At 38.3% G+C, this 25,158-nt stretch overlaps 1 protein-coding gene across 1 annotated transcript in view; it reads left to right on the top strand.

The window, feature by feature from the left end:
* The window catches only part of slc9a6a (solute carrier family 9 member A6a), a 90,682-nt gene extending 66,449 nt beyond the window's left edge, over positions 1–24,233 (top strand). Inside the window, exon 16 of the mRNA XM_028815780.2 lies at positions 19,563–24,233. Coding sequence (XP_028671613.2) covers positions 19,563–19,847 — 285 coding nt within the window. The 3' untranslated portion in view covers positions 19,848–24,233. The remainder of the gene's footprint in view (positions 1–19,562) is intronic.
* The last annotated feature ends 925 nt before the right edge of the window (positions 24,234–25,158 follow it).

The raw sequence follows: 25,158 nt of genomic DNA on the forward strand, positions 1-25,158 counted from the left end.
CAAGTTTACCACCTTATAAAATAATGTACATAAAATCAGTCATGTACTTATGCTGCTTATCAAATGATATCATTCAGAGACTCCTTGAGGAAACTATTCAAATGACACTGTAGACAGCCTCAGGACTACAAAAGTTTAAATTCTACATTTGAAACATGTTTACCTTTATTTGTTCTCACCAATGCTTTTTTCATCATTGCAGTCTGTACACCATGGCCTCCTATCAAAAGTTCTGTGCTTCCTTGTATTGGATGGGCACCGACTGTATTAGAGTGCACAAGGCCTAAACTAAGAAAGAAGCAGTTCCATACTCTGCTATATTTCATAATGGATTCTAAAAATAAATGGATAAAATTACAAATTTAATTTCCACATAAAGGAGCAAGGCTGCAGAATAAAATATATTACTGGGTAGAATCTGTTAGGATGCAAACCTTTTCTTTGACAGTTTTATTAACCAAAACATATACAATTTATCTGTAATATTATGTGTACCATTTTTGCATCTATTACATAGTTTTTAATAGCTGTTTTAATTTATTTAATAAGAGTTCCCTTTACATTGGCAGGCTGTTATAGTTAACATAGGGTAGCAGCACAATGGTGCAGTGTTATCCACTGCTGCATCACAGCTACAAGAGACTTAGAACCTGTTATGGTCATAGTCTAAACAGAGTTTGCACATTCTCTCTCTGTTAGTATACTGTATCTATTTTTTCCTTGCAGACCTTAAAGATTTAGACTTTCAATTGCAGTTTTATGTGACACAGCCCTCTTATGGTTTGGCTCTCAGTCCACTGAAAGTTCTTTCCTAGCTGTTTGTAAACCTCAGATTTCTGTGACCATGCACTGGATTAAACAGACTTGAAGGAAGATAACAGTGAGACACAGTGACTTTAAATTAGCTCTGTAGGAGTGAGACTGAGGTCCTATGTGTCCCTGTCCTGTAAATGGCTGGGTCTCCAATCAGTCTTGGTTGATACCTTGTGGTCTATGAGTCTTAACCTCCTGTGATGCCAACATTATTATTAAGCGTGTCTGAATAAAGATGAATATAAATACCTGTAATTAAATCACAAGCTCAAATTCAGTAACAACACAACTCATCACATAGTTCTGTTTACTGTACATATAAAAATACACACCTAATGATAATGTCAGTAGATGCTAATATAAAAGAACTAGGGGGCTCCGCCCCCTGCTCGCTTCGCTCGCCAACCCCTGGTGTTGGGAAATTACAAAGAGCGTGATGTATGAATGCGATATAGCATAGTGTGAAGGTGTAGATGACGCATAAAAGAAGCAAACAATAAAGTGTTTGGCACAGTGTAAAGGTTTATTGGAAAATTTCTTTGTACACAACATTAGTAGTAAAGATGGTGTCTTGTCCTTGAATGAGTTTTCCTTGGCATGGAGCATTTATGACCTTAACTTTAACGTCAGATGAACGGTGAACTCGTGAGAAGGCCACATAAAGTTCTCCATGTCCAAAAACGGGCTCAGATAGGTAGATGCCAACTTTGTCCATGGTTTGTCCTTGTGATTTGTTGATGGTCATGGCAAAGGCAGGTTTAATGGGGAATTGTCTCCGTTTAAGTGTAAAAGGTAATTCCAGGTCAGAACTTGTAAGGTCAATTCTAGGAATTAGAACAGTATTAGCATGTGATCCTGTAAGAACCGTTGCTTGAATAACATTGTGTGTCATGGTGTAGACGACTAAACGTGTACCATTGCATAAACCCTGTTTAGTGTTAAGGTTTCTTAATAGCATGATTATTGTTCCGTTTTTAAGGCTAAGACTGTGTTGTGGTAATCCGGCTGGGTTAATAGTGTTCAAATATTCTAAGGGGAAATTAAGATGGTCATTGTCGTCATCAGAGTAAACTTTGTCAGAGCTTAGAAAGAGCTGTGCCTCTCCAGGAAGTAATGAAATGACCTGGTTATTAACAACATTAATATTTTTTGGACACAATATAGTTCGTTGTGTTAAAAGGGGTATTTGGTCTAATGAGACTGCTGTTCCAAATATCTCCATAACTAAGTTGTCGCAGATAAAGGGTTGAGAAATTGTAATAATATCTGGGTGAAGTCCATCTGTATTGGTGAGTGTACCATCTCCCAGTTGTAATAAGCAATTGTTATATTCGGGATCTGGACATCGCATGTTTTGTACCAACTGTATCTTTTGAAAGCAATGCCAATTGTCTGCGTATTTTAAGGTGGACTGAACAATAGCTGAGCGCATGGCATGTGGAACAATAGCTAAGCACTGTCTAAAATCTCCTCCTAATAAAAGTACCTTTCCTCCAAAGGGAATATTATTATTCATCAACGTTTGTAGAAGTTTATCAATGGTGTTGAGTAAGTGACTGGATGCCATTGTACATTCATCAATAATTAACAGTTTTGCAAGACGGATGTCACGTGCATTGCTACTGTTCATTTTCATAGTGGATACCGATGTCTCTGTGATTGGGACCGGTATTTTGAATAAGGAGTGACATGTACGACCATTTATTAACAAATTAGCTGCCACTCCAGTGGTAGCTGATGCGATAATTAACTGTTGTTTTGCAGTGAAGAAATGTATAAGCGTCTCATAAAGGTATGTTTTTCCGCTTCCTCCAGGGCTGTCAAGAAAGAAGCATTTGGGTATGGGGCTGTCGTCCTCTGTGGCATGAACAATTTTGTGAAAAGCATCAGATTGTAAGGCATTTAAAGTGGAAAGGATAGTCTGTGCAATCTGTTGTTCTTTTTGTAGATCAATTATTGTGGAATGTAGATCTGTTAATGAATCCGGAACATTTGGCAAATGGAAGTTATCCAATGTATATCCAAGGAGCATAAGAGCTAAACGAATGTTGTTTAGTGCAAAGGCTTCACAGTCGATGCAGGAATCATTTTTCCCATGTAGCTTATGGCATATGTCCTCCATCATTCCTACTTTGTTTGTATTCCAGAGGGTCAAAGGATCTGATGGCGAGGAGAAGGCACAGATATAAGCAAATAGTTGTCGAACTTGACCCGGCATTGAATAGGAAATTGCATCATGTAGAGATCTCTGCCAAATTGTATCATCTAATAAATATCCTTTGTCATTTACTGCCTCTTGGAATGTCTTACAGAGTTTGATGGTGCAGCCATCTCGAACAGTTTTAATTTCGTCAAATGATGTAGCTCCGGTCTCATGTTGAAGAAGTAATCGAAGGTAAAACCTTTCTGGCTCCTTAATACTGACAGTGTACATTCGGCCTATGACATTATCACCGTGGTGATGTCGTTTTCTCCAGAATGTGCCATTGTCAATCCAAACATAGTGAAGAGGAATTTCCCAATACTTCCAACGGTAAGCAGTGTGATCGTTTTGATTGAGTTTAAACCATGCGGTTAGTTTAGTTTCTTTTGTGGCTGCTCTGTTTGCTGCTTGTAGCTCATTACCTGTATGAAAACAGACAGTTTGTTCGTGCTCCAAATGAACTGGCAAGCGGCATATTGTGTGGCTCTGATGGTGCATAGGAAAGCAAAATATTCTCCAAATGGCCTCTGGAGCACTGACGTACCGTGAATCCACATACATTCGAGACTCATCGTGATCATTTGTTTCAGATATTGAGACATTAGCACAATCGTGTCCCTTGTAAACGTATTTGAATAGATATTTAACGCTTTTTACTGTAGCACAGATTTCAACATTTATATGGCAGTTGTATCGTAAACATAAATAAGGATTGTATGGTACGACCCAGCTATTGTCAATTGAACGACCTGGAATAATTTGTAATTCACTTGTCTTTCGTCTCATATATTTAGGGTATCCATTTATATTACCAAGTGTAATGTCTTGGAAGTCTTTGGGGAAGCCTTTTGAACATTTGCCATTAACCATACATGGACTGTTTGGATTTCTGTTGCCACATGGTGAATGAATCATATTTTTGATAACAATCTGAAAGAGGCGTGGAGAGGTGTCACGGTCTGGAATTTCAGCCTTGACTATTCTATCGATGTCATATTCTGTGCGTATTTTGGAATCATCATCAAGTATTAGTAATATATGGGCGTGTGGTAAACCTCTCTTCTGAAACTCGATAACATGGATAATGGCAGCGACAGTGCCAAATAGAGATCTATTTTTGATATCTTGTAGCAGGCTATTTAGTTTAAGTCTAAAGACTCTTGCAACTAAATCAGGACGATGTTCGACTCTCTGCCATGGCCTAAGATTAGTCGTAATTTCTGTCCATTTAGGATTGCAGGTCATAGTGATAAACAGATCAGGTTTTCCAAACTTTCTTACGATAGCCATCACATCTTGGTAATGTTGTTGCATATTGCGTGGGCTGCCTTGAAAGGAAGATGGTAGAATAACAGGTTTTCCAGCAGGGTGTTCCATGACGTCTGCATCACGATTAATGTAGTCCATTAGTGATTTGTATTTATCGGCTCTAAGTGTAGGCTGGTTGTTTCTAATCCACTGTAGATCATTTGATTCCGCTCGAACATAAACGTCAACGATGTATTGTTGAGTTAGCTTTCCTGCATTGAGTAATGGATTAAAGTCATCCCTTACTGAGAGTCTGTAGGAGAAATATTCTTTCATGGATACACGTGATCGTCTCTGTGCTTGACGTTTTTTAAATCTGGAAATTGTAGCACTCCATCCTTCCTGTCCAGTGGGAAACAAAATGGGGTATGTTAAAGTATCAAGTAGTGGAAAGCAAATGTTTATGCGTTGGAATGTAGGTTTGTTGGTTCCATCAGGACGTAAATGCAGAACAATATCGCGGTGAAATGGAGGCTCCCCATCTTTACTTTGAAAGACAATTGGCACTTCATTAACGACGGGAAGATTGTATCGTCTTGGATCTTGTTCTTTGTCCTTTATCAAGACTAAAGCAATTGTAGTTGCTGCTACACCTTCTGCTGTTGCTTTTGTATTGGCCTCTTTTTCAACCTCATGTAGCATCTTTATAGATTTAGCTAATGGGTGATTGTTTATAATATGAGTGACATTTCTCATTATAAGCTCCGGGCATTGTTTGTTTTCAGGAAGGTTCATGCGTTGATAGATTGAGTCATCTGGATCTAAGATGTAGATTTGTGCATATTTGCGTTCTTGATTTGTTTCAGGGTGCACTGTTCCAATGCGATGTAATATTTGTCCACATACGCGAAAGCAGTATGGGCCATTGCCTTTTGGTGGCCTGATATTTACTCCGGTAGATGCAAAAGCAAATGAACTATTGTAGGATCTAATGCAGTTCATAAAGTTTTTACTTTCAGGTACTTCGTTAGTTAGAAGCTTCTGTAGATATGCAGGATATGAATGTAAAGGAGGCAGTCTAATTTGACCCTTTTGACAACAACGTGTAAATTCATTACTTGTATTGCCAGTTGTTTCTTCAGGGAAGTTAAGTGAATGACAATGATTGCAAATGACATTCATTAATCCCAATGAATTTTCCTGAATAGTGGACTCATTATTGAACGCATTGTCAGGTAACTGGCGCAATCGTTTAGCAGGTGTCTGTCGTTGATGTCCTTGACGTGTATTTTTTGTCTGTGCCGTTTGAGAGGCGCGTCGTTGTATGTGCAGGATTTGGGACGTGCTATTCTGGAGCTGTAATCGATTTGCGTGTGCTGTGTGAGAAGCCCGTTGCAGTTTACGGCGTTCATTGTTTGTATTGAGCCTTGCCCGTTTTTGTATGTCGGTTAGTCGAGCTTTCTCTTTTTGGAGCCTTGCCTGCTTGTTTTCCGGCATTTCAGATGCGCGTTGTAGACGTCTACGTTTATTTATTTTGTCCCTTCGCTGCCGTTTTTGTATCTCTGAGACTCGAGGTGTTTCGTTTTGAACCCTTGCCTGTTTCGATGCAGCAGTTTGAGACGCGCGCTGCATGCGTCTACGTTCATTGTGTCTGTCCATCTGCGCTCATTTCTGTAACTGTGTTAGTTGAGCTTTGCGTTTTTGGAGCCGAGACATTTTTTCTCCCGGGGTTTCAGAAGCGCGTTGTAGGCGCCGACGTGTATTGTTTTTTTCATGCGGGTTCGTGTGTTTGGTCCCGTCACTCGAGCCGTATCGTTTTGTACCCGTGATCGTGAATTCATGACTTGTTTGTTCTTCAGCGTTAGAAATATGGATAAGTAATAAGGAGGATCGCACTCACTGTTAATATGGAGCCTTTTCTGTGGTTGAACGGTTAATAGTGCATCAGTGTAATGAGATCGACCTATGCTGCATAATTTGAACGTGTTCAGATGACGTATGTTTAATACGGACAGTTCGTTCAGTAATGGGGCTTTGTGTCTCATTTCTTATTTATGTTAGTGTGGTCGTGGGTCTGAATCCTCCTTTTTGTGTATGTTTCGTGCGCTATGTCCGTAGTCTGTCCCGTTTCGTGTCCAATGGGTTTGTGCGGCGCTCGCGTCTGACTTCTTTTTTTTGTGTGTGCTAGGGGCGCGTTGCCTCACTTTTTTTTATCTCTGTTAGTGGAGGGGTGTTTGTGTGTCGTGGGTCTGAATCCTCTTCTTTGTGTGCGTACCGTTTCATGTGCTATGTGGCGCTTGCGTCTGACTCCTTTCTTTTTGGTGTGTGTTCCGTTTCGTGTGCCATGGGCACTGTGTGCAGCGCCGGCGTCTGACTCCTTTTTTCTGTGTGCTATGGGCGCCTCATTTCTTATTTTACGTTGCTTTCCATCCGGTTTCCGTTGCTTGGAAGGGGGGTTTTGTGGGGGCGCCTGTGCAGTACGTGTTTTGCGTCTACGGCCCATGTCCGGATGTCCCTGCGTCCATCCGGTTTACCATTCTCGTTTAGTAATATGGATATTAAGGTAAGCAATATTGCAGAGATAAAAAATAAATGTCTAATCTATACAGTTCCCAGAGTATTATGTTTGTGGGACCCATGGTCATTAGGAAAATGCAAGTCAAACTCAAAGATTCTCTGACATTGGCCATTTTCTGCCCGGGCCCCACCCCTAGGCATTCTACTATTTACATTAAGGATGGATAGTACTCATTGTATTTGTAACAAATGATTATGTAATGTATGACAATTAATTTACAGGGTTTGACATGATTTTCTTCAGTGTACATCATTTTGGAAAATTTTAAATATTAAAGAATATCTTGAGATTATAGTATAAGCTCCAAATTTTAAATGGGGAGCAAAGCCTATTCTGAAAATTCTATTTTAAAGGAGAGAATTCTTGCCTGAGCAGTGTCTTTTGTAGAGTTTGCATGCTCTTCACCCTGTCAAATTGTTTTTATACTTTGGCTTCTCAGGTTTTACTCCCACATCCCAAAGACATGCATGTTACATTTATTGTAGATTATAAATAAGCCCTGTAGGAGTTTGTGTGGGTGTGTGCATAAATGTTGATGGGTGTATGCATTTTAAAGTTGTTTATAAGCTTACTTGAAAACCAGTGTGAGATACTTAAGAAATTAAGTTGTGTTCCGTTTTGATCCATTCTATGGTATTATAAATTGACTATACAATAAGAAAAGAAAGGTACAAACAGCCTGACAGTAAAGCATTGCACTCATAAATTGTACTTGATAGAAATTAATTAGCACCTAATCCTGCGTTACTGCTTTAATTTGACCATAATTCTAACTTGGAAAAGGCAGATCTCAGTATAAAATTAGGATAAGCAAAGGACAGATCATTGTCAAAAATAACACTTTCTTACTGAATTCTGTCCAAACTAAAGTAATTTCTATTCATCCACTTTTTCACCTCATTGAAACATTTATTTATTTATTGGCATAATGTTCTACTAGATCAGGGGTGTCGAACTCTGGGCCTGGAGGGCCGCAGTGGCTGCAGGTTTTCATTCTAACCCTTTTCCTAATCAGTGACCAGTTTCCACTGCTAATTAACTCCTTTCCCCTTCATTTTAATAGCCCTGTTTTTAAGGATTCCGTTCTCTGAATTGATTTGTTTCTTTATTAAATGGCAGCCAAACAGAAATGAGATGTGAAACGAGCCAACAGATGACCAACTAAACTGGGATTTCAAACTCCAACCAACTTCACTCCAACCAGTTTCTTAATGAGAAGCCAATTCTCTGTGTTAATTAAACTCGTTATTTAATTCCATGGCTTTTTGCTGCTCTCATTCTGCCATAGCAGACATTTACAAAACTGTTGATCTTTCGTTTTTTTCTAAGAACACCTGTCAAGATGTTTTGGTGACCTGAGAGATCAGCCTTACCGAGACCTGTGCGAAGGTGAACTGGTCATGTGGCAGCTTGTTTTGTGTCTCATTATTGTTTGGCTGCTAATTAAAGAAAAAGAAACAACTAAGGGGTCTGAGTCAAGTTAATTATAACTAAGGCAAAAGAAGTTAATTAGCAGCAAAAACTGGTCACCAATGAAGAAGATGGTCAGAATGAAAACCTGTAGCCATGGCGGCCCACCAGGACTGGAGTTCTATACCCGTGTCCTAGATCAAATGCCTAATTATCAGTTCAGTGTTATTGGTAAATGCAGCTGTGTGTTCCCAGCATACAAATGAAATGAAGTTATAAACAGCAGATTGATATGATAGCAGTACTTAACCTTAAGGGACACCAGCTTTTGACAGGAATAGGGTAGTACTGTTACTAGTCTTCAAACCATTTTGAAAACTGCATTTTAAGTAGCAAGTAAGTAAACAAACTAATTAAAGTGCATACAAATCCAACTAAATTCTTAAACCAGGACAATACAGTTATGTAGTTGGTTTTATCAAAGACATTCCTTTAATGTAAATATATAATAACTGCATGCTTTCCTATACTGGATTTTATTGGAATATCCAGGTACAAATATCCATATGTAGTTTTCTAAACCTGCTGAAACCCCCTCATGGCTCACATCAGGTAAGCACATCCAGGCCCACTCAAGGGTCAGGACAGCAACAGCCAATGAAGGTGTTCATCCATTCACTAATCCAGTTCAAGGTCACGGATGCAGGTGTTATACTGGCAACGTTGGGTGTAAGATAGTAACCAACCTTAGACATAGGGCTAGTCCATTGCATGTCACACACACAAATCCAAACTTGCTTTTACCGTATTTGAAGAAAAAAAAAACTCTTAACACTGAGATGTTAAACAAATTCCACACATTCAGGACAGTGATTACACTGTTACCTCACAACTGTAGAGTAGGTCTTCTGCATTCATAGGTCTTCTGCATTCATTTTGTTTTCCTCCCCATGGAAAAGCATCTGAGATACTGGGAGCACTGGAATCAATAGATGTAAAGATTGTGTCATTAGATTGTACATCCCAGCACTAACTTTATTGTAGAATGCCAAGAAGGTGGTGGACAGGCAGCTGGCTGATGTTTTCAGGACTCTGTTATAATTGACTGTGGACCCCACCAAGGTTTATTTTCTCTAGGGATGCTGCTGACTGGTTTTTGATTTTCTCTGTCAATTTGGCCATAGTTCAAAAGTTAATTAATGGACAGATATTGCTGGAGTCCATTTATGTTAATCAGTTTCAAACTAGTTTGCTTTTCTATTTACTAAAACAAATCTGTGTCTTTTATATTTACTTATTTATCTCATTATGCAGTTAATAATTTGTAGAATTTGTATTTGTACCTATCTGGGAACTTGTCACAGCACTCTGCGCCTACATTCAGTGAAGAGTGTTATATAAAAATAAACTGAACTGAATTTTGTTCAGTTTACACTTTAGACTGTGTGTCTACAGTAGTACCAGCGACGGTACTGAATACATTCTCAGACCCACTAAATCAGATCCAGAGTTGCTGGGTGCAGGAGTCTATTTTGCATTAAAAATGCATATATCATCCTTGTTCTTTCAGTTTAACATGGGTTTCAAGGGCCAGGTGTCTAAGCTCAAAAACAAAATCTTTAAAACTTAACAATTATGTCAATGTTTCCAGTCATATACCAGCCAATTCTTGAGATTGCACACATATTATAAAATGGCATATCCATGTCATTTTAGGAAGGAAAGGAAAAAACAAACATTTTTGTAAGTTTCCACAATTTTGAAGAGGAGACTTAGCTGTATTTCACCCTCAGAGGCATTCTTTCAGCCCCAGGGGTGATTTCCTCTTGCTCATACTTTTTGCCTTGAAAAAGTGTCTCTTTCAGTAGAAATTCTCACATACAGGCTTCGCCAACACCCTCCTCACTACTACTCAGCATGACACTCTAAAATTTAGCACCACAGATGTAAAAGGTGAAAAGTACAGTTGTGGCCAAAAGTTTTGAGAATGACAAGTATTGGTTTTCACAAAGTTTGCTGCTTCATTGTTTTTAGATCTTTTTGTCAGATGTTTCTATGGTATACTGAAGTGTAATTACAAACATTTCATAAGTTTCAAAGGCTTTTACTGACAATTACATTAAGTTTATGCAAAAAGTCAATATTTGCAGTGCTGGCCCTTCTTTTTCAAGACCTCTGCAATTTGCCCTGGCATACTGTCAGTCAACTTTTGGGCCAAATCCTGACCGATGGCAGCCCATTCTTGAATAATCAATGCTTGGAGTTTATCAGAATTTGTGGGTTTTTGTTTCATTCTCCTGCCTCTTTAGGATGAACCACAAGTTCTCAATGGGATCAAGGTCTGGGGAGTTTCCTGGACATGGACCCAAAATTTCGATGTTTTGTTCTCACTTTTGCCTTAAGGCACGGTGCTCCATCATGCTGGAAAAGACATTGTTCATCAATAAACTGTTCTTGGATAGTTGGGAGAAGTTTCTCTCGGAGGATGTTTTGGTACCATTCTTTATTCATGTCTGTGTTCTTAGGCAAAATTGTGAGAAGCAAGCCCACACATGAATGGTCTCAGAATGCTTTACTGTTGGCATGACACAGGAATGATGGTAGCCCTCACCTTTTCTTCTCCGAACAGTCTTTTTTTGCGGATGCCCCAAACAATTGGAAAGGTGATTCATCAAAGTAAATAACTTTACCCCAGTCCTCAGCAGTGTAATCCCTGTACCTTTTCCAAATATCAGTCTGTCCCTGATATTTTCCTTGTAGAGAAGTGGGTTTTTTGCTGCCCTACTTGATACCAGGCCATCCTCCAAAAGTGTTCGCCTCACTGTGTGTGCAGATGTTCTCACACCTACCTGCTGCCATTCCTGAACAAGCTCTGCACTGGTGGTGCCCCGATCCTGCAGCTGAATCAACTTTAGGAGACAGTCCTGGTGATTGCCGGACTTTCTTGAGCACCCTGAAGCGGCCTGCACCACAGTAGTGGAATTGGGTTTTTTGGGATTAAGTTCATTTTCATGGCAAAGAGTGACTTTGCATTTAATTGCAATTCATCGGATCATTCTTCATAACATTGTAGCAGGGCTACATAGTAGTAGTAGTGTTGTCAATGTTTGTGCTAAGTGCGTTTTGTTTTCATCGTCCCATTTGCTGTTTAATGTGTGCATCAGTGAATGTCATCCCCGTAAATTACAAGGGGGACGGATGATGGAAAGAGACCGCAGCCCCAAATTGGAAAGCACCTGTTTCACAATCAATTACATCCACCAGTACTATTTAAGCAATCGGAAAGAAACGGAGAGAGAGAGGAGAGAGAAGGAGGATCACATTTCACAACAACGCATCAACGTACCTGCTGTTTACCACATCGCGCCATTGCATCCAGTTTGTTTTTCATTCCGCCGGACTTACTTCAATACCCTCATCACGAGAGACCCCAGGGTCGGACTTCATCATCCACCACGCGCCGAGGATTCACGGTGAGGCTGTTCCATTTGTTCCGGGAAATACAAACACTCTACATACAGTGCATCTGGAAAGTATTCACAGCGCATAACTTTTTCCACATTTTGTTATATTACAGCCTTATTCCAAAATGGATTAAATTCATTTTTTCCTCAGAATTCTACACACAACTCCCCATAATGACAACGTGAAAAACGTTTACTTGAGATTTTTGCAAATTTATTAAAAATAAAAAAATTGAGAAAGCACATGTACATAAGTATTCACAGCTTTTGCCATGAAGCTCAAAATTGAGCTCAGGTGCATCCTGTTTCCCCTGATCATCCTTGAGATGTTTCTGCAGCTTAATTGGAGTCCACCTGTGGTAAATTCAGTTGATTGGACATGATTTGGAAAGGCACACATCTGTCTATATAAGGTCCCACAGTTGACAGTTCATGTCAGAGCACAAACCAAGTATGAAGTCAAAGGAATTGTCTGTAGACCTCCGAGACAGGATTGTCTCGAGGCACAAATCTGGGGAAGGTTACAGAAAAATTTCTGCTGCTTTGAAGGTCCCAATGAGCACGGTAGCCTCCATCATCCGTAAGTGGAAGAAGTTTGAAACCACCAGGACTCTTCCTAGAGCTGGCCGGCCATCTAAACTGAGCAATCGGGGGAGAAGGGTCTTAGTCAAGGAGGTGACCAAGAACCCAATGGTCACTCTGTCAGAGCTCCAGAAGTCCTCTGTGGAGAGAGGAGAACCTTCCAGAAAGACAACCATCTCTGCAGCAATCCACCAATCCTTATTAAAAAGCCACTCCTTAATAAAAGGCACATGGCAGCCCCCCTGGAGTTTGCCAAAAGGCACCTGAAGGACTCTCAGACCATGAGAAAGAAAATTCTCTGGTTTGATGAGACAAAGATTGAACTCTTTGGTGTGAATGCCAGGCGTCACGTTTGGAAGAAACCAGGCACCGCTCATCACCAGGCCAGTACCATCCCTACAGAGAAGCATGGTGGTGGCAGCATCATGCTGTGGGGATGTTTTTCAGCGGCAGGGACTGGGAGACTAGTCAGGATAAAGGGAAAGATGACTGCAGCAATGTACAGACATATCCTGGATGAAAACCTGCTCCAGAGCGCTCTTGACCTCAGACTGGGGCGACGGTTCATCTTTCAGCAGGACAACGACCCTAAGCACACAGCCAAGATATCAAAGGAGTGGCTTCAGGACAACTCTGTGAATGTCCTTGAGTGGCCCAGCCAGAGCCCAGACTTGAATCTGATTGAACATCTCTGGAGAGATCTTAAAATGGCTGTGCACCGACGCTTCCCATCCAACCTGATGGAGCTTGAGAGGTGCTGCAAAGAGGAATGGGCGAAACTGGCCAAGGATAGGTGTGCCAAGCTTGTGGCATCATAATCAACAAGACTTGAGGCTGTAATTGCTGCCAAAGGTGCATCAACAAAGTATTGAGCAAAGGCTGTGAATACTTATGTACATGTGATTTCTCAGTTTTTTTATTTTTAAAAAATTTGCAAAAACCTTAAGTAAACTTTTTTCACGTTGTCATTATGGGGTGTTGTGTGTAGAATTCTGAGGAAAAAAATGAATTTAATCCATTTTGGAATAAGGCTGTAACATAACAAAATGTGGAAAAAGTGATGCACTGTATCTGTTAACCAGTCATCTGCATTCAGGACAATTGTGTACTCGGACTCAAGTTCACGACCATTCATTCCTATATCTCATTCATTGTTGTTATTCGTGTTGTTTGTTATATGTTACAAGGGCAAGGGAGGGTGTATTTGTGTGTGTGTGTGTGTATGTGTGTATGTATATATATATATATATATATATATATATATATATATATATATATAGTATATATATATATAAAATGGATGGATGGATGTTGTCACATTGTTGCTTTGGTGGAGGGATATATTTTCTATTTATTTATTTAGCATTTTTTTCTTATTGCTTCATTTAATATAATTAATCACAGATTTTTACATATCATCTGTTTTTGCGTGCTTGTTTAAACCGTCGATTGTGGGAAAAATTTTCATTTGTTAGAGGTATGGCTTGTTATTTAGATTCAGCTCAGTAGTTTATCCAGGCCACAGGTCTTGGAAGTGTAGCTGCCGGCCGGGTAAGGGGTCGGCCGTTACAACATTCTGGAGTATATGTAAATTGCCATCATAAAAACTGAGAAATTTGCTAATGGTGTGGCATTTTATAAATTACGCATGTTTTATTTCTTTCATACAGCACATAACTTTAGTTATTATGTTATTTTCTATCCACACTATACTTATTAGTATAATGCAAGTAATTTTGATTTTGGGATTTTTTAGTTGTTCTGAGCCTCAATAACCAGATACCTTCTTAAAGTTGGCTAGACATAGTTTTGGTTTTGTGTTTACATACGGTAATTTGTCGATTGATATAGTACTTCCTGTGAAAACAATTATCTTTCTTGTTATTTCTGGGTTAACAAAAGTCATGTTCAAAAAGTAAGCAGGTCAGACTTCCAGTTGGGTGAGGTTTAAAGTTTCTTAATTTTATAATTGAGTAACATCTTGAGTAATGCCAGAAAATAATACAATAAAAGCTTTTAAGTGATGTTTCGAAATGCTGTGTTTGGCAAAAGTTAGAGCTGTTACAAGAGTAGGCTCTTGTATTTACAGTGACCAAAAAATGCTTTATGCATTTGTTTATTTTCCCAAAACCGAGACTGAAAAAGACTGCTTAAATGCCTTTTTAGCAATATTTTTTCATAATTCATACAAATACCATAAAATAAGTTTTATGATATTAATATTTTTATGTCTTATGAACTTGTAAGTTTCAATATTGTGTGCTACTTGGAAGCAAAGTTTAAAAAAATGTATCTTTAAAATTTGGTATAATAGTAATATTAATCACAAATAAATTAGTTTTCATGTATAGCTTTTTACTGCAAGCAATAGTCTTCCATATCTAACTCAATTTCATTAACCAAATGGCAATTGCAGAATTGCTGTTGTAGCATTTCATTTTAATGACTTTCAGCAGGATAGACTATAAACTAAACAAAAAAAGTGAAGCAAAAGGTAAGCAATGGTGAACATAATATAATAAATAACTAGTGCAAACTAAGTAACTGAGATTGAAGACACTTTAGATAATACAGTTTTCCCTTCAGCTTTGCAGGAGTTACAGATGCATAAATCACGCATGTGAGGCTGGCTACCGAGACAAAGGTGCATGGTGTCCCTGAGATAAAGTGCGTAGTTCAGCAGTTCTTTAGTGATCTGTAACATTTTACAAAATTTGACTTATTATAATAAAGGTGTATGTATATTTATTGTAATAAAGGACAATAATGATTAATATTACAAAACACTCACTTAGCAGTAAAAATAAGCACTCACAACACAGTCTAGTTTCACAGATGTGGATGATAGTGGAGTAGTTATGAAATGAAATCCCCTGTGCACAGCCCCCTGAAAGTTATGTAAAAGTTTTGTCCTACCATATGTATGTAAAGATCTGTAGAAATTGAAAGGACTCTCCAGACAAAGACATTTTCTAAACCAGATGAAATCATACAAACAGGCAGGTACTGAACAAGAACATACATTAGAGAAAACTGTAATCTGGTAAGTGAAATTGTAATCAAATTTTGTAGTGAAGCCTTGAAACAGAAAGATACTGCCAGTTGCGATCTTGTCGGCTTCCTCTGGCTCACTTGTGAACTTGGAGCCCTCATCTTTCACCCAGCAGCCCTTATGGCAACTACCAAAGATGCCCAATAATGCAGTGGGGTACTGGTGTAGCTAGGATTTGCAGTCCATTTAACTAGCGTCGCTATAATGTAATCTTTGGTTTTCCGCAATACATCACAAAACTAGCAGAATAATTTCCATTTAATTATTGAAAACAAGCCTACACATAGGCAGACCTGTATTGCATCTATAATATTCTAGTAGTAGCAGCAGTAGTTATATATTCTTGTAGCACTGTTGGCATCTTTAATAGTAAAATGTTAGTTATAGTTAGTTAGTTGGTTGAAATAGTTACATAAAAGTGTTTTTATATAAAGTAGCTCAAGTAATACCCTTATATTAAAAGTCAATTTTATGTCTCTATTGTTTTGTCCCTCTGCTACATTATCGGCTGGGTTAAATTATGTTTTCAGCATATCAACTATTATATCATCACTCTTAATTTTATAGGCATATTTTACTATGGAAGTGGAAATAAAACTTGACTGTGACCCTTGTGGAAAAAGTGTTCTGGTTATACATCTGACTACCAAATTTTCAGAGAATTAAGTATTGTTGCAGATGGCTGGGTCCCATGCCCAGCTGGGACGCTCCTTCGACATATGTTTTGGGGGAGCAACCATGGGCTGCTCAATACCTCCCCCGGGATGCTTGGTGGCAGCCTTCCTGGATCACAGTAGTGCCTCAGCTTCCCGCAGGGCTCCAGAGGAGATGGAGTTGTCCACAGCCCTGTTGGGATCTGGGGTGGCCGCCAGGGGTTGCTGCATGGGTCCCTGAACCCGGATAGACAAGCCTTCAGCCCCACCCGGAGGTGCAACCGGAAACAGGTGATCAAGCTCCTGGAGCACTTCCGGGTGGGCTATAAAAGGGGCCAGCAACCACCACTCAGCGGCCAGAGTCAGGAGGAGGAGGATGCAGCTTGATGGGAGGAGTGGTGGTGCCAGAGATGAGTGTGATTTGCTTTTGTGCTCGTGTTGGTTTGGATTGTGTTGTGCCTGTGGGGTTCACGGGGAAGACGTGCCCATACGTGAAGAAGAATAAAGTTTGTTTGTGCTTTTACATGTGCCTCCGTGTCAGTCAGTGCTGGGTTGGGCACAGTACAGCGCCTATTTTACAGTATCTTAAAAGGGCTGTACCAGCTTAGCCCCATTTGCTGCAAGTTTTTCTTAATACTTTTTTCTTATTGAAATTTGTAGGTTTAGCATCTTCTATCACTATTTGCAGGGTTTTCTTTAACCAAAGAATATTTTTTAATTTGTTCAAGAGTAACGTAAAAAGATATTTTTAAAATCCCACTCTTTGCTTCTGGTTTGTTTGCCTCTGAGTCACTGGAGTGTTGTGAACTTCATGCTTCAGGGAAGACTGGCTATTTAAAGATTAAAGGAGTTGTTTTTTAGTGTAGGATATCAAGACTCCCAGTACAGATCTTCAGTTAGCTTATGTTAGTTTTTGAGTAAAGTAACTGCAAATACAGCATGTTGTTCCTCATTTGAGCCTTACATGAAAAATGCCTGTCCAGTAATTGCTCTCTTTCCCACTGTGACTCCATAATTAGAAGAAGTGCCATATTCGATAATGTAAGTACCGTTTTTAATCCTTATCTTTTTATTTTTTCAATCTTCACGCTTTTCAAATCAACAGTTCATACCTGAATTCACAGGACTCTGGAGCTTATTTTGGTATAAATTAAGTTTTAGTTCAGCTGTGCTGCTTTCTAATGTGTAGACAGGATCTTGTCAGCTGTTGAACTTTCTGACATTTACTGAGGAGATGAGCACTCTTGGAAGTGGCTGACTGTTTCTGGATTATCTGTGCAGAACACAAGAGGTTGCATGTTTTTGAAGGTACATTATGCTTCCATTAACTGCAGTGGCATCAGTGGTTTGGTATGCATGTAGGCTGAAGAATATTAACTCTTAGTTGGTCAAAGAGCAGCTAAAATGTTGTAATGTTTAATGTACAAAGATAGCATATACTGTATTTTAAAAGTAGCAAAACGTTTAAACCTCCGTCAATGAGCACACCATGACAACTATCTCAAGGTCATGCATTTAATTATTTAATAGCTGTAGACTGTTTGAAAATTAACTTTTTTTCTCCTGCTTTACTTGTACTGTTTTACAACAATTTTTTCTCAAAGTTTATATGGTGAACAAAAAGAATAAAGGTTAATTTCTCCAGTTCAGGAATATGATCAGTTAATTTGTTTCAGCTTAAAGATTACACATAATATGTGACTTATTTTAGGAGACTGTGCACAAAGTGTTGGTCCCATTTTGCTTTTGTGTTGTTTTTTTTAACTTGCTATCCTTGAAAAGTTTGTCACTCTATCCTAAAATTGGGAAACATGCATTGCTGTAATTTTGCAGAAAAAACAAAAATTTGGCATGCTCTGGATTATAGAAGAAGAAGAAGAAATGTTTTTTTTATTTTTTTTGTTCTGTGTGTTGATAGTCGTGCAACTGTTACATTGGCAATGATCTTAGCATTAGTCACCCGTGAAAGTTGTGCACATGGCTGCTACAGCTCTTTGATGTCATGCTGGCCTTACAAAGCATAACGGGATGCATGGAAAAAAATTTTCACCCAAGCAGGCCAAATCAGCAGATTTCCAGGAAAATATTTGGGGAACAAGGCCTTTGGTGAACACAGCATATTCACTGTGAAAAATTCTTTGGTGAATTTCACTGAGCAACCCAAAGGAAACATTCACCAAATTGACGCTCATTTAATAGACCAGAAGAGTAGAGCATAATTGTAAAACTCAAAATATTTTTTTTAATTATGAACCTTATAATATTATGACCTGTACTATAATGGTAACCTGCTATTCATCCTTTTGTCAAGTTGCACATTCAACAGTCAATGTTGCTGACAACATTATTATAAACTTTAGTTTCCTCTGAATAGACCCTATAAATATTTGAGCATTGTAGAAAACACTGACAACATTATCAGTCCACTTGATGACTCCCCAAATAAAACTGATCTCCCAGGAATCTAAATGCTGCCGTAGTAGTAGCAGGCACAAGTAGGGGCACATCCTGGTCAAAGCATAGCTTGTCACAGAACACACTCACACACTTCTACCAGGACAATTTAGAGATGTCTGTTGGACTGCCTTTTGACTACAAACATTTGGACTTTGGGATGAAGCTAGCGTCCTGTAGCTCTAGTATCTTTTAAATGGAACTTGCATCTTCTCCTTGTATTTGTTTAAGTTTGATCCGGGCGCTCTTGTTTTGTTTCCAGTATGCTGCCATCCCCACCAGGTCAGATTAAATTGTATATTGGATTAAGAAAATAAATGGATTACTATTACTTAGTCATGGGTTGATTTCTGTGTAACCTGTGAAAATCGTGGCATTAGCTTCTTACTTTACTGGTGTTCATCTTTTGATTTTATTTACCTTTTGTCAGATTCTCTTATTTAGGGCTTACGCTGTCTATTTATGTTTAGAGTTGTATGTAATATAAATGGAACCATCTTGTTACATTATTCAAAATTAATTTAGTTAACCGTTTACACAATGTCATACTGAATAAAGATATAGATTGATGTGCCAGATACCAAATTTAGAAGATTATATCTCTAGAGTACGCTTGTAAGTGAATTTACTTCTAGTCCAGTAGACTTCCTGGAAATACTAACAATATTTGTTCAAAATTCTAATTATATTATATCTCTGTAATTGCATCATCTTTGTCTTGTGTTGGCTGTTATTTCTAATATACCATTTTGCAAAAAGCAGGATTACCAATTCAATGAGTTTTGAAACAGATAAAAAGGAAAAGGTATTATGTATGATGTGCAATTGCAGTGCATAAAATATTTACATGTTAGTGCAGACGTTGCATGTTTAAGGAAAAGTCCCACTTTTGGAGAAACATTGTATAGTTTTCCTGCAGATTTCTCACCAGAGAATACCAATATCTGCCTTTTGGACCAAGCTGGTTTCATAATTCTGCTCTGTTGAGATACATCCTGATAAAGTACATCAGAGACTTTTTGCTTATTTAGTCATGCTCTAATATTAGCATTTACATTTCTTGAATCAATCATAAGTCAAACTCTCATCTCTTTTTAACTTTTAGAATCGGGAGCAATTGAAAGATGATGATTCAGACTTGATCCTGAATGATGGGGACATCAGCTTGACTTATGGAGACTCCACTATCACCACAGCCTCATCTGCCTCTGGCACATCCCGTCGTCCTGGGCCAGTGAATACTGATGATGCTCTTGACCATGAGCTAGCTGTTGGAGATCATGAGCTTGTGATCCGTGGCACCCGGCTGGTACTGCCCATGGATGATTCAGAGCCTCCTTTGAATTTGCCAGTGGATGATGGTGGGACTTCAAGACGTCTTAAGATATGAGCCTACTGACGATTACAACAGAGAGCTGAGCAGCTTAACCAATTTTGGCTGTTTTCTTACTTTCCCTCTCCTAAGAAACTACTTGATTTCTTAAATTTTTAATTTATTTATTTTTTTATATATATGTGAAGAATGCTGTATGCCTGTGCGCTATCATTGTTCGGTCTGTGCAGCAGCTTTGTCGTCAGTTTGATAACGACTTTAAAACACCAAGAAAAAAATGCTAAATAAATGCATGCATATCTGCAAGTTTGCAAAGTTAAATAGCAGTATGCACTGTATTTTAACTTATGCAGAAAAGTGAAGAACAAAATATGACTGAGTAAATGAGAAAACAGTTTGAGTTGTAACACATATTTTTTATTAATTACTGGGTTTTCCCTTTTGGGCTTCGCACACAGGCATGGAGAAAGGCCGCTGCTAGGCATCATTCTGACAAGCCTTTATGCATTTCCATTTCTTTGACCCCCAAGTTGTCAGGGAATTTTCACTTCTTGTGCGGCATTGTTTTGAGTAATCAGATAAGGTGTTCATCTGGATCGCTTTTCAGTTCATGTTCCGACTGGTATGATAGTTTGTTGCAGATTGAGAATAGAATTAGAAGTGTGTGTCTGTACATTTGTTCATATCAGCAGTTTGTCCAACTGTTCCTGGCTGCTTAACTCTGCTGATGGTGCCCCTTGTTAAATGAATTCTGGGATACAGTGTTATGGCTGTGTTTCTTAGTTTCTGACTGTTACAAGATGTTCATTGACAGAGTGCCTTCAAAAAAATTTCTTCCTGTTCTCTGAAAATGAGATTTTTGTAATTATTATTACACTAAAAAAAAAATGTCCTTGAGGTTAAACTGTAACTTTTCTTGTTAAAGAGAAATGTGGACTAACATGCTGCTGGGATAGGCTCCTGCTCCTTACGACCCTGTACTAGATAAGGGGGTTCTGACAGCGGGTACACACATTTTGCTCTTACTACTGATGTGAGCTGGGAGAAGACCTGTCTCGGTACAAGGATGGAAACTAAGGACTGTAGGTTAGGTTTTATTGCATGTTGGCTAGCACTTTGTCTTCTAGTTGTTACACTGATTAAAACCTTGGATATGTGAGACTATAATTTTTATAGCACTTGTGAATATGTATTTGAAAGTTTGTATTTCAACAGAAATGTAAGAGGTTAGGGTTTTTTAATTATGTTTTTTTGTTTGCAGTAGATAGTTGTCCCTAAATTATTAAAATAAAGTCATAATGAGCATGGAGGGTGTAGAACATTTGGTCAAAGGAAAGTGTATTGTCATCATATTCTTTGCTGGTGTTATGTTCACTTAATTGATTAATATTTAAGGAAGACCTGAATTAGGCTCTTGCTGCATAGAAACTGTTTATTCTTGATTTGCATTGTACTGCACATGGCATGTTAAGTGCTACCTCAAAGCTCACAGACATAGAATCAATTTGGAAAGAGAACTGATCATGTTGCCAAAGTATATGCAGTGACATTATATTTGGATAATTCAGAGGTTTCCATTAGAAGTGCACTTTCTCATTGGTATTTTGGTATGTTTTCTGTTGATATTAATTTTCAAATGATGAAAAATAACATGCTTTTTCAAGTTACTCAGATAAAACTGTTGTGGAAAGCCATATGCAACTTGTAGGTTTCTCCTCCCAAACAAAAAAAAAAATCTTGCACTTTGAAACCGTCCAATACTTGATTTCTTAACACTTGAGTCCTTTCTCCTAGTGAAGACCGAGAGAAGAGGCGCTACACCGAGTGACAGATCAGTAAACCTCTTAGGACACCCCTCTCTGTTTGAAGGTACCTTTCCTCCACCTGTACTGGTAATGGTGGTTACAATTTGACACAAAGAATAATACTGTTGTTAACTTAATGGATATTATTTTTAAATAAGTGTGTTCCTGAATCTGTGTTTATATGCGAGTTAAAGCAGCATCATTAACTGGATGTTCGTAGAAATGTTTTGCTGCCTGTGAGGTGCCATTTTGCACATACTTTTTTCATATGTTCCTCACTTAAAGGCCTACACGTAATGTCTCTGTTTCTTGTTTACAGGGTTTTTACATGCAGTTTTGTGCTTTTATTGGTTTGACGTGATAGCATTTTGGACTGTTAATGTGATGGTGGATGAAAAGCTTAGAGGTTCTTTGATACAATAAATCCACTAAAATCCTTAAGATTTACTAACAATTTACTGACTTAAAATAGTCAGTTTACTTTGGGAGAGGCTAGCCAGATCCTCTGTATTTTCTGTAAAAAAAAATGCAGCCATTTGCTTGGATGCAAAGGAAAAAATGAATTGTCTGCTCAGGCATTCTATATAATAATACTAAGAAAACCAGTTCCTGGGTGCCAAATATCATTGTCGATACGTTACATTCTCTTCCCCACCTCACTTCTAATGTGCTCTTTATTTTGGTATCTGGGCATCCTTTTTCAGGAGTGAATGCAGATTCGAGTGGATGGGGAAAAAAGAATCTGAAATATATAATGACCAAGGAGTCACGCTGTCACCTGGTTCATTCAGTCTTTTTTCATAATGAGTGCCTCTTAAAATCGGGCACATTATTTCATGTCTAATTAATGTTGTGACGAAAGGAGATCCCACCAAATTGCAGAAGTGTGACAGATAACAAGAATCTTTGCATCATTTTCCTTTATTTATTCAGACTTGCTTTAATCACTTTAGCCCCCATATGAAATGTGCCTATTTTTTTTACTTTGTGTAAACCAGAACTGTTAACCCACAGAGCTGAAGGGATTAGGCTTTCTGTGACTCTCTAAAGACAGTAAGTTTGAACAAGACATCTCTAATGAATTTGGCAGTGTTTGCTTAATTTGCAAACGTCACTAAGAGCTTTGAGTCAAAACCCTTTCGTAAAGTGCTTTTAGTGTGGCATTGTCTATAGAAGGAATAAAATAGTATTTAAAAATGATCCAAAAAAGTGTTTGACTATATTTTCTGATCATACGAATTGAATTAAATGAAAGCTCTGCTGCTAAATAGAAACGTTAACATTACTAAATTTAAGTAGATGTATGTGCTGATATCTCTTGGAAAACCAGGATACAGTAGCAGATTTTATTGTTTTCCTAATTAAACATCTTGCTGTGTGTACTACTAACCTGACAACTATCAGCAGCGCTGTCAGAATGGTGTCATGGACTTCACTCACAGCTATTGGCTTCTTTATTTCCTGCTGTGCAGGAACATCATGTTACAGCTTATCTTTTCCTATGAAAATTTATTTTTAACAATGCTTACTTCATGTTCATATTTAGCCTGTAAGAAAGCTTCTCATTTTTTAGTGTTTGTATTTTTATTGGTATTCTTTAATCCACTTAACATAGTGCTGGCTTAATCATTTGAAATCAGAGAGACTGTTAATGGCTGCACCTAACTGAACTGCACTAATTCTGCTCTATATAACATAACATTTTTGTTTCAAGTTTAATATTGCAATCAGTCTAGTGATCCCATAAAAATAATTCAGCCTTGCTTGAATACATTTCATGTTTAGGACCTGTCAAGGCTTTCGTCTGCCCCTTTCTTGTGAGCCTTTTCAATACTCTGTGCCCAGCAGCTCTTAATGCCATGTAATAATGAAACACTGGATTAGGAGTGATAAGGAGCAGATGTCAAATCAAAGATTCTGTAAAGGAATTGGCTTTTTAAAAATGGGTGACCTGGATGTAGGATTCATATCAAATGCTCATATTCACAGCTAGGAGTGTAAAGTTAGTGCCGATTTCATACCTCCACAATATTCCGCCAATATTGAAATGTTTTTGTCCTTTTTAGAAACAGTAGAAAAAAATCAACCTACTTTTCTGTCCCTACTTAATATCAGTATTGAAGTATCGTGAGTCAAACATAATTAGAATCCTTGACAACAGAATTAAAAGCTTGTTTTTTTGCTTTTTTTTTTAATCACGTAAAGGGCAGAATGGAGTTCGTTAATTTAGGTGTCCTTTTTGATTCTTGAGTTTTTCTGCAGTAATCTGCAGGTAGATCTGAGCATTACCCACGCACCACAAGATGAGGGTGTATTTCAAACAATGAAAATGATTTTCTTTCATTTCATCATCCTTCCTCCAACCAATGCCAAATAATTGGTGGGGATCACCAGCTATTGCACATAAAATGACCGTCCAGCCCTTGTGTTACTCAGACGTTCAAGGCATCAGTTTATAATGGAGGTCTCTTTAATGGTCCTTTTACTGTCTTTAACTGTGGGTATTTGAATGTGAAGTCTGTGCTTCTGTTTAATGTTTTGCAGTTACAGACTTGTTATAAAAAAGGTACATTTTGTAAATATTCTGTATTTGTCACTGTGCATGGAACATTAAAGTAAGCAAATGTTTTTCCTTATAGTGGCTGAGCACATTATTGTCTCATTTCTTAAAAGAGTCTTGCTTTGTTTAAACTACCAAGGAAAGTGGCGCTGAACCAGAATTTGAGTTTTGTGAAAATGTGTTCCTAAACTTGAAATCAGGGCACCCTAAATTAACTTGACATTAGAATACTGATGAACAGTAGTGCTACTTTATGTAGTTGTCACAAATGAACAAATTATTCATTTGTGAAGTCCAGGTATCAAAATTCATGTAAGATGGTGAAGTCAATCTTCAAAATCTGGGCCTGCAACGTCCTGAAAACAATTTCCCACATACATTTTAAGTAAGGATGGAGCATGATTTTGCCAACGGAGTTTAAGAGAGTTCCATTTATAGACTATTGTTGCAAAGCATCGGGGTTCTGATTCTTCTTCTTCTTTCGGCTGCTCCCCTTAGGGGTTGCATTCTAAACTAAAAAATGGAGAACTTTCCAAACTTACCAGGTGTCTATTTTTTTTTCTTTACCTGATAGTGATATAGGTCAACACTTAATCATATGAGACCCAGCAACATTTTGCTACTTGTGCCAATCAAACCCTATTTCATTCACCCAAGCCCAGCTGAAAGATCTAACATCACCAGTGTTATACCCAGGAAGCATCCTTACTTGATTTGTAAACCAGCTTAATTGGAATCTCCCAGTCCAACTACAGAGGATCAGCAACGTTATTTCAAGTTCCATTGGTCTGTTGGGCAGTCACTTGATTGTCTTTGCTCTCATTAACGATCAAGACCTGGTGATACTTCTGATTGGGGCTCACTATATCATCTACAGAGAGCAAGGCAGTATTTGGGTTGGCTTGGGGCATAACTTTAGATGTGAAGATTCTGGATCTCATCCAATCTATATTACATTTGGCTGCAAACTGCTCCAGTGTGCACTAGAGATCACAGTTAGATG

This window comes from Erpetoichthys calabaricus, chromosome 12 (assembly GCF_900747795.2).
Source record: "Erpetoichthys calabaricus chromosome 12, fErpCal1.3, whole genome shotgun sequence".
NCBI classification, from domain to species: Eukaryota; Metazoa; Chordata; class Cladistia; order Polypteriformes; family Polypteridae; genus Erpetoichthys; species Erpetoichthys calabaricus.